This window comes from Quercus suber, unplaced genomic scaffold (genome assembly GCF_002906115.3).
Source record: "Quercus suber isolate HL8 unplaced genomic scaffold, Cork oak 2.0 scaffold_59, whole genome shotgun sequence".
Lineage (NCBI taxonomy): Eukaryota > Viridiplantae > Streptophyta > Magnoliopsida > Fagales > Fagaceae > Quercus > Quercus suber.
The window spans coordinates 1,834,980-1,853,939 of NW_027069524.1; the positions used below are offsets into that span (position 1 = coordinate 1,834,980).

The window sequence follows — 18,960 nt, forward strand, 5'->3', positions numbered from 1 at the left end:
CCACTATACATTATTGGAAATATGATCATTGACAAAAGATAAAAGAAAATCTTCATACGTGAATTTGTATTAAATGATTCTCAAAAAAAAAAAGAAAAGAATTTAGGCTTCTTCTTTCTCCCTCACGTTGAACTTAGTTTCTCAAAAAAGAAGAAGAATTACTCCAAAAATAATATATCTCTCAATTACATTCTCTTCAAGAAAAGGAAAAAAATGGAAAAAAAAAAAAAAAAAACACTACAGTATTTCCTAAAATTTAGCCTTTTCTTTTTTCTTTATAATGTGAATAAAACACCTCAGTGAAAAAAAAAAAAAAAAAAAAAACCTTTTTTTTCCTTAACTTGATTTTTTTTTCCTCAAAAATTAGCCCCCCCTTTTTTTTTTTTTTTTTGTTTTTCATCTGAATAAAACACCTTCAGTTAAAAAAAATTCAAATCCTTTCAAATAAAGAAGAAAAAAAAACTACTCTATCAAAATTAAGCACGTTTTTCATTTGAGAATACATTCGGTCAGGCTTGGCGTAAAACACTGGTTTTACGCCAGCCAATAGATTTCTGCCATGTCATCTTTATCACTTAAATCTCTATACAGTCTCCAAACACAGAGTGAAATACAGAAAATCCACAGCCCTCTTTCCTCCCTCTTCCATCTTTGCTTGCCCAAACCTCCACCACACCACACACCTAAGCTCACCGCCACAGAGGTCGCCGGAGCTATGCATGGAGCTCGGAAACATATCGGAGCCGCCGTGAACCACGATCCAAAAGTTTGTTTTTCACAATTTCCCATTTTCCCCAATTTGGATTTCAAATTATTGATGGGTTTTTCTGGGTTTATGGGTTTTTTTGGAGCCTCATGACCGAATGATTGGATCTGTGGAGCTTATGGCTGTCTCCAAGAAGAAGATACCATCTCACTTCTCACTTCATTTTCATTTCAATGAGTAATATATCAATCTAGGTTTGTTGGTTTGAATTTAGGATTGGGGATTAGATTTTTTTTTTTTTAAATTTTTTTCTAAAAGATAGTATTTTTTTTTATCTGTTCTTGAAGGCAATAGTGTGGGGTTTTTATTTTTGTTTATTTTTTGAACCTAGGTTTTCTATTCTGAGCCTTTTTCAATTTTCTGGGTGAAAGTTTTGGTTGAACTGTTCTTGGTCTCTCTTTGTTGAATACTACCCATAATATAGTTTTCTTTTTCTTAGTTTCTTTCCATGTTATTTGGTATAAGTTTTTGTATGGGTAGTTTGTTATAGATGTAGCTTTGTGTGGTTTTTCAATTTGTTCATGTTTGAATGCTGAAAAACTAGAAATTAATGAACTAGAAACTCAAGTTTTGAGTCTGATAAGTCATGGTANTCAAGATATAAAAAATGTTTTTAATGGCATAGTTATAAATAAATTGAAAAAACTCAAAGTAATGGACCCACAGATTTGTCCAAATTCTTCTATCTCTTAAATTAAAGAGCTTATCTTTATCACAAAAAAATTCTCACACTTCAAATTTGAAACTTATACATTCGGTCAGGCTTGGCGTAAAACACTGGTTTTACGCCAGCCAATAGATTTCTGCCATGTCATCTTTATCACTTAAATCTCTATACAGTCTCCAAACACAGAGTGAAATACAGAAAATCCACAGCCCTCTTTCCTCCCTCTTCCATCTTTGCTTGCCCAAACCTCCACCACACCACACACCTAAGCTCACCGCCACAGAGGTCGCCGGAGCTATGCATGGAGCTCGGAAACATATCGGAGCCGCCGTGAACCACGATCCAAAAGTTTGTTTTTCACAATTTCCCATTTTCCCCAATTTGGATTTCAAATTATTGATGGGTTTTTCTGGGTTTATGGGTTTTTTTGGAGCCTCATGACCGAATGATTGGATCTGTGGAGCTTATGGCTGTCTCCAAGAAGAAGATACCATCTCACTTCTCACTTCATTTTCATTTCAATGAGTAATATATCAATCTAGGTTTGTTGGTTTGAATTTAGGATTGGGGATTAGATTTTTTTTTTTTTAAATTTTTTTCTAAAAGATAGTATTTTTTTTTATCTGTTCTTGAAGGCAATAGTGTGGGGTTTTTATTTTTGTTTATTTTTTGAACCTAGGTTTTCTATTCTGAGCCTTTTTCAATTTTCTGGGTGAAAGTTTTGGTTGAACTGTTCTTGGTCTCTCTTTGTTGAATACTACCCATAATATAGTTTTCTTTTTCTTAGTTTCTTTCCATGTTATTTGGTATAAGTTTTTGTATGGGTAGTTTGTTATAGATGTAGCTTTGTGTGGTTTTTCAATTTGTTCATGTTTGAATGCTGAAAAACTAGAAATTAATGAACTAGAAACTCAAGTTTTGAGTCTGATAAGTCATGGTATTTATTAAATTGAAGCAAGGGTCCATGACCGTTTGTGCAGCATGAATTTTCCAGCTCCGGTATGTTTCCGAGCTCCACGCACAGCTCCGACGACCTCTGTGGCGGTGAGCTTCGGTGTGTGGTGTGGTGGAGGTCTGGGCAAGCAAAGATGGAAGAGGGAGGAAGCAGGGCTGTGGGTTTTCTGTATTTCGTTCTATGTTTGGAGACTGGAGAGGGATTTAAGTGATAAAGATAACGTGGCAGAAATCTATTGGCTGGCGTAAAACTAGTGTTTTACACCATAGCCTGACTGAATGTATTCTCTTCTCATTTATTTATTGTATAATCTCAAACAAATGGATAAAATTCAAAATTTTTGGTCATAATTTTAAATTTAAAACAAATTGATAAACTTTAAAATCCTTAATTATAGACTAGCCTCATCACACGTGCTTTGTGCGTGCAATGAGACTTCAGTGTCATAATTTTTCATTCATTCCAACTTGAGGTTTACATGTTTTCTCATTAATATTACAAGAGAGAGAGAGAGAGAGAGAGAGAGAGAGAGAGAGAGAGAGAGAGAGAGAAGTGTTTAAATCTTAATAAGGGGAAAAAAAAGTGAAAATGTTGGGCTTAGTGGTCCTATTTTGTAGCCCCCAAAAAAAAACCTTGTGTTTTTATTTTATATATATAATTTTTATTTTGAGAATCTACTTTATAAATGAATATAGCAATTTGAAAATTAATAGGAGAGTAACCCTACTTTTCAGGAAATATTTTAGTGAGAGTTAAAGTTGTATTTTTACTGGATTTTAGTTTTGTCTCTATTTAAATATAGTGGTATAGTAGCATTTTTTAACCAAAAAAATAAGGATCTCAAACAGGGGAAGCCTCTTAAATAGTAGAATAGATATAGATAAACTTTAATAAACTTCTCTCCCACTACACAAATTCAATTCAAGTTGAACCAGTTTCCTCCATGCACGCCTCTCACTAACTCACGTTTCAAAAGATTAAGGGTCTGTTTGGTAAGAGTATTTAAATATAGTTTTTATTTTGCAATCTCTAAAATGGTGGGTTCCATACTTGAATTTATTGTTTGGCTATATTTTCTAAATACCTATTTTCCTGGTTTAGAACAAGATTTTGAAAACGTCTAAGGGGTGTTTTCAGGATACAAAAAATGTTTTTAATATCATAGTTGTAAATAAATTGAAAATAGTGGACCCCACATATTTGTTCAAACTCTTTTATCTCTTCATAGTTTATAAGGCAGAAAGTGGGAGAAGATTCTTTTGATGAGGGACAGCCGAGGATGCTGTGTAAAAGCCAAAGGCTATAAATCAGTACATCCAAGGTACCCACATTACTTTTTGTAAATATTTTTTTTTAAAAACTCAAAAATAGAAATGGTCTCTTGAACACTTATTTTTTATTTTTAGTATTTTGAAAATTGTTCTTAAAAGTAAGAGCCAAACACGTATAATATAAAAATTGTTATCTGAAAACTAGTTTCAAGTTCAATTTTTTGAAAATTGTTTTTATATTGTTTTGAAAACAAAAACAAAAATCCTCCTATTAATCAGGCCATAACAAACCTTAACTCATAACATTCAAAAAGATTGGGAAAAAAAAAGAACCTTCTACAAAATATCCTTCCTAAAAAATTGATAGAGAAAGAGAAATCAACATAGTCCAAAAATTTGTAGGAAAGATGCTCAGCATAGTGTTTGCAAATCAATTGAAGGCATGTTAACCCAAAGGTTCTCTCTTTTTCTCACTTAATTTTTCTACTTAACCCAACACAAACAAGTTTATATATATATATATATATATTGCCATTGTTTGAGTCTCTATGGTTCTTTGCTTAAATTTTTATTTACTTACAAATTTTTTGGCTTCAAATGTCCGTCTAAAATTGCTAATTTTTCATCATTGGAAATTCTTTGGTTGGCGAGCCTCTAAAATTTATGATATTAGAAGAGATGAATGAATAGAAAATTATGACACTAAAAAATAAAAAGAGAGTTGCGCGTGCAATAAGGCTAATATATTATATTGGGATTGCAATTCATTGTGGCTTTGGTATTTGTCTTTAGCTAATGTTATGAATATTAATTATTAGTAATATTTAGTGATTTTCTCCCTGAAAAATGAATATATAAAATTTAATTTATCAATGCGGTATATTCATAAATGTAGGAATAGAAATTCTTCTATAATTTGAAAAGAGGTTTTCAAATTTCTTATAGGGTTCAATTTCTGTAAAAACCAATTGGTGTCTTGATCTGATGATATAGAGATATCATTAGAAGCGGATGTTATAGGTTGAAACTCTAAAAAAAAAAAAAAAAAAAATTCAAATTTCTTTTCCTTTTTTTATTTTGATTCGCACGCGCATGCGCGCACGCGCACACACACACACATATATATATATATGTATGTATGTATGTATGTATGTATATGAAGAAAAAAAATGCGGAAATACTCCCTAACTTTGAAGCAAAATCAAATTGATCTTTGATTCTTCTAATTTGAATTGATAAAGTCTTCAAATTTGATTTTTTTTTAATATATTAGACAGAATTTCAACGTATGGTGCTGGTAGAATTTGAATCACAAATATTTTATTAAAAAACAAATAACCTTTTAATTAAGCTAATTTGAACCCATTTATAAAAGCTGAAAAGCAAACATTCCCTTACTGTTATGTTAAGAATAACGTGCATTGATCCATTGAATTGCATGTGATGACATTTTAATATTAATTTATTTTTATATATAAATTTAATTTTTAAAAAATCGCTTTAGAATTCATTTAATCCTCTCACTTTCTCACTTCCTTAGCAAGGAAATTACAAACACAGACGCACAAACCCACGCACGCACACAGGGCAGTCTTGCCTTTGAGTTTTCGACAGTAAAAGAACGAGGAGGACTTACACTTACAAAGGTCAAAGGTCAATGACAACGGTAGTGTTGTTGGCCATTCATCTTATATGAATGTTGTGTGTGTGGCTCTTGTTTAGTTGTTTTGTGTGTGTTCTGAGACACCCACGTGAACTCTAATGAGTTCAAATTTTCAATATACTTTGACTTTTAGGTTGACTGCTGCTCACAATTGGTAAGCAATTTTATATTTTTTTTTTGAAAAATGTTACGTCTACAACATTTTTACAATATTTTTACAACAAATTACAAGTGGTTAGTTGTTATTGGTTCAAATTTGAAATTAATACTAAGATTACTTTTTTGCCCCAATAATAACAACCAGTAACAACTTGCCACTTAGAATTTGTTGTAAAAATGTTGTAGACATATCATTTTCAATTTTTTAAATAATTAATATCATCTTTTTATCTTTTTATTATTATTACAATCTAGTATGTCAGCTTACATTATTGGGTTGATATTTGAGCAAAAATTAATCATATTAAAAATAAGCAATTAATTTAGAGAAATACGCTATTATAAATTTAAGGATTCTTATATAGATTTATAAATAATTCTAAATAAATAATCAAGTATGTGTGTGTGTGTATATATATATATAAAATAATAGCGATAAACCCGAAACGGTACATCGGTATTGATCGGTACCCAAAATATATCGTACTGCTCGCCAAACCGGTACAGCCTCCGGTACAGTAAAGACTTCCTTTGTTGTTGGCCATTCATCTTATATGAATGTTTACCTAAGCTTAAATAATAAGTCTTATTTGGATTGGCCAAAATACTCTACTTTATATTGGAAATTTCAAGCCTGAAAATGATTCGGTGCAGGATGTATTTAGGTTTTTTTTTTTTTTTTTTTTTTTTTTTTTTTTTCAAATTTTTTATTATATATTAAGGGCAGATTTTTAAGGCTTAAAAAGCGAGTAATTTTTAGGCAGTTCCGAAGGATGGAAAATAATGCTCTCTCTTCTTACATTCATGGTGAGATCCATTAATTAATTTCATTGCGGAGTCCATCCTAAATGTGAGAAAATAGAGCACCATTTCTCTATACTTCGAGAATGCTTAAAAAATTTTCTTAAAAAACTACTCCCTCCGTCTCACTTTTTTTGTCCGATTTGAAAAATCAAACTTTTTAAGAGAACATCATTTATTGTTTTGTCTATCTTTTAAAAATGTACAAGTTTCCAAAACTACCCCTTAAAAAAATTTATCAAAAAATTGAATTAGTAAATTAATAGGGGTATAATAAGAACATTAGTAAATTAATAACTTTTATTTTTAGAAACAGGACAATATTTTGGGATATCTCAAAATGAAATAGAGGACAAAAAAAGTGGGACGAAGGAAGTATACGGGTAGATCTTTGTTTCTTATGGAACATCATGCTTCTGTGTTTGGTGGTGCCTCATGTGTTGATGTCCCTATGTTGATTTAATTTTGGTCTAGATTTTTGTGTATCATTGTCATGGTGCTGGAGGTCAAATTTGGCCAACTCATAAAAAAATTGATTCATAAAAGGATTAATGATTATACGTACGTAATTAAGTACATTAACATACATCAAACTTGTGCGATAGAGGCATAGCAGGGATATGAATAAGCTACTAAAGTAAATTAACAAAAAGGATTTTCTTTTGTAGAAATGGGTGCCGAACAACTTGAGTACCATTTTAGCCTACATTTTCATGCCTCTTATTCCCAACATGAAGATCCTCGATTTTCAAGCCATTTCTATCTTTTTCAATCCATCTCATCAACAAACCTCTATAATAGGCTCTGCCCCTTGAGCACTGGTTTTATTAACCTTGGATTTAGAGTCATCGAGATAATGTTGATAGATGTATGAAAGAAAACCCCATACTGCTAACAACAGAGCCATCACCTTCACCCCATTCATCTTGTCATGAAAAAATATTACCGCAAGAATGGGAACAGCAGGCAAAGATAATGTGCTAATGACATTGCAGAAGAGTGAAGATACCTCAAAAATCAACCCCAACATGCCTACTGAAGAAATTTGCCATGTCACAGCCGTCCAAATCAAAGTCATCATATAGGATACCCTTCCTTTTCCATAATTCTCCATCTCTTTGCCCAAAAATTTCCATTCTCCGCTTGCAAAAAATCCTGCCACGCACCCACATGCTGAGATAAATGATGGGTATATTTGCATATCCAACACAGCAGAGAAAGTTTCTATTTTTATTACTCTTTGGAAAGACAATTGTACTAAGGAATGGTACAATGAGTCTGTTGCAGATGCACAGAGCGTGCAAAGGAATCCAACTGCATACTTTCCTTTAGGGACCCCTGTCATGTTTTCAGAGTCGGTATTGACTGCAACAAGGGATGCTGATATGGTAAGAAGGACAAGAGAATTGAGTATAAAAGGAGTGATTTTTTGTGAATTGAAGAAAAATGAGAAGATGGCATTAAAGGCCAGTTGGGTTGCACATAGTAGAGAATAAGTTGAGACAGGGAGGTATAAAAGTCCATATGAATTCATAAGGTCGTCACCCATCAACATTAAGCCAAAAGCAAAGTAGAGAAGGGCAAGGGTGGAGAGAGGTGGCGATTTTGTAGAGGAAGTGTTTAAAGGGGTGTTTGCAGTGGATGTTAACGATGGTGAGAAGAAGTATTGGAGAGGAAGTAAAATTGGGAAGCCTGCTGATTGAACAAATGTTGCCATCCATTTGCTATTCCCACCTTGATCATAGTACAATCTTCCCAAGAGAATGGCTGCAACCTGGCCGGCTACAAGAAAGAAGGAGTAAGAGGCCACACGAAGCCACCACTTGTAATGTTTGAGTCTCAGAAGTTCCATTAAGTTGATAACAGAGGTGCCTTTTATGTGACTTTTGCACTCAATCACCAGCTAATCATACAGACAAACATAGAAAGAAACTAAAATGTAAGTATTAGCCCATATGGTCATAAACCCAATCTGTAGAAAACAATTAAGTAATGATGCTTTCAATAATGGTTATTAAAATAGGGATTCTACGTAGAATCGGTGAGAAAACATCGTGGATTAGATCATAGAATCAAAATCGAGAATCATATGATTCTACTTTTGGTAATAAAAAAATAAAATAAAAAGTAAAAAATCAACAATATATCAATAATTGATTATATCTACATTAAAAAATCATCAACAAAAAATAGATAAATTTGATAGAATGCAACTTACATATTCTATATCTCTATTGACTAAAGAAATTGTGTGTGTATATATATTATATATATTATTCAAAAGTTAATAACTAGCTAACTATTAAAGTAACAAATTAACCATATATGAGCAAATAAAAAGTTTGTTAAGGTTGTATTATTATTTATTTATGTTGTTTATTTAATTTATATATTAATAATAATGGTTATATATTTATTAACTTATATAATATATTATTATTTGGCTATTTAGAATTTTATATGTAGATTTATATGTTAATTTATATTCATTGATAGAGTAACCTAAATACTCTTTCTTTTCACATAAATAATAGTTACAAGACTCTCATCATGAATTTAATTGATGAGACTTTTCATTTATATGAAATGAGGAAATATCAACATAATGTATAATAATTATTATTAAAAAATTATATTTGTTTGTTTTGCATGGCCATGTAATGCGGCAATCTATATGACTATATTAAATAGAAAAAACAAAATCTATTAACTAGCAAAAAGAAAGTTGCATTCGCAAAAATATCCTGGCACTCGTTTTGTTTTTGCTAGTTAATAGATCATTGCCACGTTACATGGCCATGCAAAACAAACAAACCTTCCCGTTTTTCTTTAAAATCTTTTTCTCCTTCTCTGTTTAAGCTCTCAGCTGCAAAATTATCAAGATTATGAATAAATGGAATCCATGATGCTAAGTGCCTGTATGGTATTCTTAATTTAAAGCCTTTTAAAATGCTGTACCTAAATAAAGTGAGTTTAAAAAAGCTGCCTTTAAAAAAAATATATAGTTTCAAACCCCCCAAAACAAAAATTAACCTCAAAAAATTATCAAGGATAACCTATATATATATTACCTCTCTCTCTCTCTCTCTCTCTCCCTCCAATCATACATGTTGGAGTAGTGATTGCCTTAGGCCCTTATATTTTGTTTGGATGGAAGGAGAGTAAAGGAGAGTAGAATAGAAGGAGGGAGAGTAAGTTAAATTACCTTGTTTGGATGGTTTTTAAGGGAGAAGGGGAAGAGAGTTGGAGGGGTTCTAAGTACTTCTAACTTTTCATTTTTAATTCTTCCAAATTTGAGAGATTTGAAAGGAGAGTAGAGTATAAAAATGCTTGAATAAATGAATTACCAAATTTACCATTTTCATATTAACAAAATTACAAACAATGAAAATGCTAATTATTTTCCCCCCTACTTAATTTTAAAAACATCCAAACAAGGTGGAAAATAATTATTCTCCTCTACTCTCATTCCCTCTACTCCCTTTTACTCTCTTCTCCCTCCAAACTTCCAAACATAGCATTAGTTGACATTCACCGCTTATAATTCTGGAATGTATAATGGGAACACATGGTTTTGACTTTAATTAATGCTGCCTAAAAGGAAAAGCATAAGAGTAGAAATACACAAACTATGGGAGTTATGTTCTTTATGTATATCAAGCATAAGAGTAGAAATACACAAACTATGGGAGTTATGTTCTTTATGTATATCTCATTTACCAGCACATGCATGCTTATTATAATTTTGTTTGATGTTTGTGTTCGAGTTGCTTGTGTAGAACAGAAGCACAAAAAACCATTTGCAAATATTTCCTTTCACATGCTGTGACATTTTACAATCAGGTTTGAAGAATTTGAAGAGTTAAAACCCATATATATAGCTCGGATTTACTGATTGTTAGGCTAGTAAGAAAGGTTTAAATATTTAATGAAATTTTCAAATAAAAATATGAAGATGTAAAAAGAACTAGAAATATTCATGTTGTTCAACAAACAATTAAATAGAGAGTTTGGTCAGTGCATGACTAACTTGGAGTTTCTCGTTGCAGCTCTTGACCAGCCTTCATGAAGACCCTGAGGATGTGATAAACTACCTAATTAAAACAACAGGCTTATGTAATAATGTTCATCCTTGTACTTATTGTTGAGATGCACCGCACCATAGTCCAATCCATTTTCAAGCTCATTATTGACCTCTTACATAGCTCAGGCTTTATCAGCCACGTCATGAAAAACATAAAGGTGTTTCTCTGTCTAATTGCTTGCAAGAATTATTGAAAACTTACCCAATTCCTTAAATAAAGAAATAAATAAAAGTTGACTTGTGATTTGTGAATAGTAATATTTATACGTGCTGCCAATGTTTCATTTATGAGGAGCAAATCATGTTACCAAATTTCAGAAAATGTTGCTTAGAGTTATAGGACATCCTTTAATCTCACTACACCAAAATAAGTCTATTAGTATTAATGCACAAATTAGTACAGTAGTATTAGACATTATATTACATTTACAAATTAAAAGTCGTTGCAATAATAACTTAAAAAGTGGTAAATTATTACATTAATAATAATTAGTTGTAATAACTTATAATTTTTAGTTGCAATAGAGCATTAATATTAAATTACATTAAGAAATTTTTTTGCAATAACTTAAATTGAAAAAATTATTGCAATAATTTGATACCAGTTACTTTGTAGTTTATTACAATAGAAATTTTAAAGTGACAACTTATTGCAACAAATATATCATTTTAATAACTAAATATCAATTTTATAAATTATTGCAATGACAAACATGAAGTTACAACAAATATATTATTACAATAATCTAATACCAATTATTTTACCACCTATTGTAATGAAAAATATGAAACGATTATCTATTACAATGAACATATCGTTGTAATTATTGACCCAAATTATTTGTCTATTATTTTCAATCTATTACAATAAAATTTGTGAAATAATAGCCTATTGTTACAAGATATTTGAGGTAGTAAATTGTTTATTGCAACAGCAAATATATTATTACATCAAAATTGTCATTAAATATTTAAAATTTATTGTAATGAAATTTTTTGTAGCACAAACCAATTACCTCAAATTTTATTGCAACACTTTGTATAAACTATTGCAATGATTTTGATGTTATTGCAACAATTTTTTTCATTGTAATAAATTTTTTTTGTTATAGTGGTTTTTAATTATTATAACAACTAGTTGTAGACTCACGCGATGCATGAAAATAAATAATAATTTTGTATTGTAATATAATGTATAATTTTTTCTTTTAAAATTTTTTGAAGATAATTTGTTCTCCCATAAAATTAAACAGTTTCTATTTGGTCCACTCGGTCCAATTCGGTCCACTCGGTCAATTGTAGTCCCCATTCAGTTCATTTTAAGACTAATTGAGCTTTAAATTGATTCTTTTTGTAGGTTTTTTTTTTCAAGTTTAGCTCAAAATTTTAGTTTATTTTATTTTTCTTAATTTTTGGGTTGAAAAATAGGAAATTTTATTATATTTGGGCTAAACTCTTTAGTTTTACTAAAATAGACATTGGAGATTAGAAATATGAGCCCTAAAAATGCAATAAAAATGATAAATATTCAAAAATCTTATTTAGTCCACATTGGTTATATTCGGTTCATTCTATCATCTTTTTTCCAATTTGGTCCTATTTGGTCCATTCTGTCTACTAAAGTTCTATTTTGTCGATTTGGTCTTATTCAATCTACGTCGGTCTAATTCGGTCCATTCAGTCCACATTGGCTCTATTTATTCCACATTGGTCCTATTCTGTCCATTTTGTCTACTTTGGTTCTATTTGGTCCATTTTGTCTGCTTTAGTTCTATTCGGTCCACATTGGTTTTATTCAGTCCATTATGTCCACTTCAGTTCTATTCAGTCCAATTTAGTCCCGTTCAGCCCACTTTTGTCCTAATCTGTCCATTCATTCTTATTTAGTCCACTTTGCTCCTATTCAATCCCCTTCGATCCACTTCAGTCATCTTCGGTCCACCCCTTGTTCCTATTTGGTCCACTTTCTTCCATTTGATCCAATTCGCTCCATTTGGACCACATTCAATCCATTATGTGCACTAAAGTTCTATTTAGTCCAATTCGGTCTATTCAGTCTTATTCAGTCTACTTTGGTTCAGTTCGGTCCATTTAGTCCACATTGGTTCTATTCGGTCCATTCTGTCTACCTTGGTCTTATTCGGGCCATCTGGTCTACTTCGGTCCTTATCAGTCCATATTGTCCACTTTGGTTCTATTCGGTCCATTCTGTCCATGTCGGTCCTATTCAGTCTATTTTTCCACTTTCGTCCTATTCGGTCTGATTTGGGTCCGTTCGGTCCATTCTGTCCACTTAATTCCTATTCGGTCCAAATTGGTCCTATTCTGTCTAATCGGATCACTTCGGTTCATTTTGGTCCACTTCAATATATTTTTGTGCATTTACATAATGGGAAAAGACTTGTTTGGGTTGAAAGCACCTAATCTAAATCCAAATTTATTAAAAAGTATAGTAAGCATATAAATATACAAATATAATCTCTAGAACGATTATTCATTTGTTTTAATGTCGTTACTTTTGGTATTAGCTCAAACCTTATATTAGTTTACTGAAATTTACCCAACTTAAAAAATATACTTTCAAACGCAAATTTTGAAAGTGCAGTTTTTTTTAAACTACACTATTCTTTTTTTACCAAAAAGTTGAAACAAGGATTCACTTATGGTAGATGTGATCAATAAAACATATACTTGGATCCTTATCATCTTCACCACAAGGATATTGTCATTCTTTTCTATTTTATTTTCATCTTTTACGGTACAAGAAATAAAGCCAAAACGGTGAAAACAAAAAAGAAACAAAAATAAATAAATTAAATAGAGAAAGTTTCCAAATTGAATGGGAACCCATATAGCTGCAAATCCTGGGTTTTCGGTGGACATCTCTTTACGTTTCTCTTTTAAAAAAAAATGTCATCAACAAACCTCAATTACAGCCCCTGCCCCAGAAGCCTCATTATTACTGGTTTTGTTAACCTTGGATTTAGAATCATCAAGATAATGTTGATAGATGTATGAAAGAAAACCCCAGACTGCCAACACCAAAGCCGTCACCTTCACCCCATCCATCTTGTCATTAAAGAACATTACCACAAGAATGGGAACAACAGGCAAAGCCAGTGTGCTAATGACGCTGCAGAAGAGTGAAGAGACCTCAAAAATCAACCCCAACATAGCTGTTGAAGAAATTTGCCATGCCTCAGCCGTCCAAATCAAAGTCATCATATAGGATACCCTTCCTTTTCCATAATTCTCCATCTCATTCCGCAAAATTTTCCATTCTCCACTTGCAAAAAGTCCTACCACACAGCCACAAGTTGCGACAAATGATGGGTATATTTGCATATCCAATACAGCAGAAAAAGTCTCTGTTTTTATAACTTTTTGGAAAGAAAGTTGTACCAAGGAAAGGTTTAATGAGAATATTGCAGATGCACCAAGTGTGCAAAGAAATCCAATTACATACATTCCTTTAGGTATTCTGGTCATGTTTTCAGAGTTGGTATTGACTGCAAGAAGGGATGCTGATATGGTAAGAAGGACAAGAGAGTTGAGTATAAAGGGAGTGAATTTTTGTGAATTGAAGAAAAATGAGAAGAGGGCATTAAAGGCCAATTGGGTTGCACATAGTAGAGAATAAGTAGAGACAGGGAGGTATAAGAGTCCATATGAATACATCAGGTTGTTACCTGTCAACATTAGGCCAAAAGCAAAGTAGAGAAAGGCAAGGGTGGAGAGAGGTGGCAATTTTGTAGAGGAAGTGTTTAAGGGAGTGCTTGCAGAGGATCTTAACGATGGTGAGAAGAAGAATAGGAGAGGAAGTAATATTGGAAAGCCAGCTGATTGAACAAATGTTGCCATCCATTTGCTATTCCCACCTTGATCAAAGTATAATCTTCCCAAGAGAGTCGCTACAGTCTGGCCGGCAAGAAGAAAGAACGAGTAAGAGGCAATACGAAGCCACCACTTGTAATGTTTGAGTCTAGGAAGTTTCATTAGGTTGGTAACAAAAGTGCCTTTATTTGAGTTTTGCTCTCTGTCATCGGCTAATCATGCACACAAACATTGAAAGAAAGTAAATGTAAGTATTAGCCATATCATCATAAACCAGTCCAGAAAAAACAATTAATTAAGATTGGTTTCAATCATGTTGGAGTAGTGACTGCCTTAGTTGACCTGTTTACTAATAATCCTGGAGTGGATAATGGAGTACATGATTATGATTTTTGATTGCTCCCTAAAAGCTTAAGAGATACAAAAACTGCATAACAAAAACTGTATAGGGAATGTCATTCGCAGTAGCAGAGGTTCCCCTTCCCCAAATGGCTGCTGAAGTCGAGGCTCTTGCTTGGCATAGAGCAGTTCGATTTGCAACAGAGATTGGGTTACAGGAGGGCATTTTCGAAGGTGATGCTGAAGTGTTAATCAAGATGCTGCAGCAAAATGAATTCGAGTTTGTTCCCTATGGCCAAATCATTGAAGACATTAATTTTTGCTTCTCAGTTAAGTTTTCATTCCTTTTCTCATGTAAAACGTAGTGGGAATTTCGTTGCCCATGCTCTAGCTAAAAGGGCAAAAGGACTTGCTGATATGCAGGTCTGGATTGAAGAAGTACCAGAGGACTTAAATCCTATCGTTTTGTATGATGTTCAATAAGAAATAAAGTAGTCATTCTGACTGGTTTTCATTAAAAAAAAATGAATCACTAGTAACTGTGGAAGTTTTCTTTTATATTTATTCATAAATCGCTAACAATTTAAAGTATGGTTTGAAGAATTAAAATTGATAAAGCTTCAAATATTACCTGATTGAATGAATTTTATTTTTCAAATCAAAATATGAAGATGTAAAAAGAGAAAAAAATAAATATTCCATTAATTTAACAATTAATCAGCGAGTTTGGTGAGTGACTAACCTTGAGTATCTTGTTGCAGCTCTTGAGCAGGCTCCATGAAGATCCAGAGGATGGTAAACAAAAAGGCTTATATGTTCATCCTTCTTTATGTTTACCTATTACACAGCTGATAAATTTGGATTAGGAGACAGCAAGTCAAGACATCAATTAGTTACTATTTGATATAGATTGGATTCGATTTTAAGTCCACTACCTGACAACAATAAACATTATTAATTGAATTGATTGAATCTCCCACGTTGTTAAATTTAATTTACATATAGTTTAGTACAACACTCTCAACAATGATGAAGAACTATAAACAAATTAGCTGCTGTAAAGTACACTCGCTGCACTCATTGGGTACACTTCTTTTTTAAACACAACGAGCTAAAGCTAAAACTAGAGGGCAGCAAACTTGACTTGGCTAGGCTTGATATTTGAGCTGTTTGAAAACCATTCATATCCATAGACACTAGTTAAGAACATTACATTCAGGAGGAATCTCACGCAAGTGGACTTGTTAAACAACAGAGCCTGATTTATCTGTTAACTTCTCTGCTGGAGGTGTCTCACATCACGCATGTGGACTTGTTAAACAACAGAGCCTGATTTATCTGTTAACTTCTCAGCTGGAGGAGTCTCACGCATGTGGCAATAGAGCCTGATTTATCTGTCAACTTCTCTGCTTACATTGCAAAATTGACTTGCAATTTAGCCTTTTAGGCCGGGCAAAATTGGCTAGCTACGAATTTCCACAGTGGGACCAGGAGTACATTTTTTTTTTTTTTTTATTTTAAATGAGGCTTCACAATTTGCATTTTTTAGCATGAGCTTGAGGTGGTATTTTGTATCACAGGAATATACACCTCACTCACATTGGTGCAGACCCCACAAGAATATCCATGGGGTGCAAAATAACAGTTCTCTTTGAATTGGATTTGTTTGTTTGTAATCAAGATGGTTAAGTAAGAAGCCAACAAATTGAGCAACTTCTTACGCAAATGGGCTAATTCAAATGTTGAAGAGCCTAGGCAAATTACAAGGACCAAATTGTTTTTACTATTATAGCATTTTAGAGAGTTTCAACCTATAGCGTTTGCTCACAATGATAGTTATTTATCATCAGACCAAGACACCAATCGGTTTTTGGTATAACTGGGAGATTGAACCTCATATTTCTTATTCAATTGATGTCACGGAAGCCTAAAGAAAACACACACGATGCTCTCTTGGTGGAACATAAACTAAACTATTAGTTTCTGATAGTAAGCCTTGAATCCACGAGGGGTTTCCTTGAATTCACAAGGAGAAAAAAACTAGAATCCACTCGAAGAAAGAATTTGACAAAACATTTGTGTTTGTTGGTAATTGTTTAAAAACTATATGTGTTTATTGGTAATTGTCTAAAAATTGAATTGCCTTTGAAGGCTACAATGCGTTTAAATAGTAAAAACAAAACCTAGGGCAACCAGAAACCCTAAGGCGGCTACGAAAGTATATAAAATCCTAATTTGACTAAACAACATTAAAAGCACATAAAAATAAGAAAATAAATAACCTAAACCTAAAATAAATTAAAAAAATTACATAAAAAATACTAAAATTAAATATTTACAAAAATTAGAGAAATCGTGTTCTACATCAGACCCCTCCACTTGAAACAAACTTGTCCTCGAGTTCATCTTTGACATCTGAAATCTTCCACTCCAAATAAACAAATACTTTGAATGCTTTAATAACTTGATCCGGTTTTGAAACTTAAATCCTTCATAAAGTGTAGCATAAAATTTCTTCTCATCTACCTTCAATTTATTTGCAACATCAATCAACAAAGGGTTGATAATAAAATTAAAATTTTCTACTCTAAGAAAATAAACATATTGTGTAGTCATCTTCAACAAATCAATTGAGACATGAGGATTGTAAGTTGTGGACTCATCCTTATATTTGAACTCAATTGAATCTTCCACAATATTCTCAATAATTACCATCTCTTCATTCATGTTATTGTCCACAATTAACTCAACCTTCGTGTCTTTGACCTCTTTATCAAAATTTTGACAAGTGGTATCTTCAATCTTCAATTCAATAACTTGTTGCAAGTCTTGATCTTTTTTAACCACTTCAAATTTTTCTTTAGTAATAGGCTACTTCTTCTCAACCCTCAAACCCTTTATTTTATTTGACACATGGACTTGGTTGTGATAATTTTGGTTTTGACCCTTCATGTTTTGAACATATTGCTTTTCATATGAATTTACAGATTTATAATCAACACTTGTACAATCTAGTATATCATAATAGTCATTAGGAAACCATAAATCAATTAATACTTTTTTTATTCTTTGCCAAGGGCAAATTGGATGCTTACCTCACCACATTCTATCGATTTGAATCTCCTCCCACCATTCCTCTGCTTCATCGTCCAATTTATTAGATGCAAGCCGCACTTTTTTTCATCACAAATCTTCCAAAAATTAAAATACTCTTCCAAAATCTAGAAGCCAGACGATAAAATCCAACTTACACATTATGGGTGTGCCCTTTTCTTCAGCACACCGGCCCAAGGATCCTGGGCCAAATAATTGTAGTTTGGTGGACTGGACTGGTTCACTGCAGCTAAAGGGAGTTGTTTAAGAACCAAGTGGTGCACAGGGCAAGCTTCCTACAATACACATAAACTAGCAAAGAAAACGAGAATATTTGTATTGAACAATAATGAAAACAACAAAGGAGTGCAAAGTATTCAGGAAATACACAAAAAAAATTGTCAGGGATCCTCAAATTAATAAGAAATAATTTATTAGTTTTTTCTTAATCGTGATTACAGTGTGCTCACTAAGACGTGATACAAGGTTCAAATAAGCTCAAAAATTGCAGACTTTGATAGCTATTCAAGCCTTTAAGACTTGCAAAGTTTGAATCTTTTTTAATCCAAGTATGTGCTATAGTGGCTGTTTCAGGGATACCGAGAGATATTTCACTGTTTTTCCTTGAATTTTATAGAGTTCTCTCCGTAATTTTTCTGTGCTTATTCACTACTGCATCTCCCCTTTTTATAGTGTCATTCTAGGGTCCCGGGAGACTATTGATTCCCCTCTCTTGTTTCCCTAGGAACCAGAGCCCGTTTTGTGCCTATCACTCAGAAGGCTGAGCCTTTCCTTGTTTCTCATAATCTCCTCCTTTAGGTGCTGTTTCTTTGAAAGCCTATGACTGACTTTCCATTCCAAGGTATGCTTAGGGAGTTGTTCTCTATTTCGTGTTCCTCAAAACCTCTTACCTTTTCAGACCCAGCTTTTGGCCGTCGCCCCTTTTGTCATTTTTTCCAAGTGAGTGGAATCCATTTCTGCTGGGTCGAAAATCTTTCCTACTGCTTCCTTTTATAGCTCCTCATTCTGGATTCCTTGGGGTACCATTCCCTTGAGTCGTGAGCGGTTGCTCTAGGCTTTTCTGCTTTCTTGTTGCATCTCTAGGTGCTTGAGAAGGACATATCTGCCCTTCGTTTCTCGTGTTTTTTTGGTATTCCCTTTGAGCTGTCTTGATCCTATCTTAGCTGTGCTACACGTCTCGGGGATCCCGAGAATTTGGCAACCTCTGGGGGTCCCGGCTCAGTTCTTTACACTAGACTCTCTTCAATCTTTTGGTCTTAACAGACTGGGCCTTTTCCTTTTCTTCCCCTTTTTTTTTTTTTTTTTTC

General features: G+C 32.8%; 2 protein-coding genes across 2 annotated transcripts; both read right to left on the reverse strand.

The window, feature by feature from the left end:
- Window positions 1-6,884: 6,884 nt before the first annotated feature.
- Window positions 6,885-10,383, reverse strand: LOC112012732 (probable purine permease 11). Its single transcript, XM_024045124.1, has 2 exons — window positions 10,313-10,383; window positions 6,885-8,185 (listed from the first exon to the last, which is right to left on the reverse strand). The coding sequence occupies exon 2, from the start codon at window positions 8,132-8,134 to the stop codon at window positions 7,064-7,066; it is 1,071 nt and encodes a 356-aa protein (XP_023900892.1). The 5' UTR covers window positions 8,135-8,185; window positions 10,313-10,383; the 3' UTR covers window positions 6,885-7,063.
- Window positions 10,384-13,242: 2,859 nt separating this feature from the next.
- Window positions 13,243-15,379, reverse strand: LOC112012753 (probable purine permease 11). Its single transcript, XM_024045138.2, has 2 exons — window positions 15,282-15,379; window positions 13,243-14,412 (listed from the first exon to the last, which is right to left on the reverse strand). The coding sequence occupies exons 1-2, from the start codon at window positions 15,316-15,318 to the stop codon at window positions 13,283-13,285; spliced, it is 1,167 nt and encodes a 388-aa protein (XP_023900906.1). The 5' UTR covers window positions 15,319-15,379; the 3' UTR covers window positions 13,243-13,282.
- Between the last annotated feature and the right edge of the window lie 3,581 nt (window positions 15,380-18,960).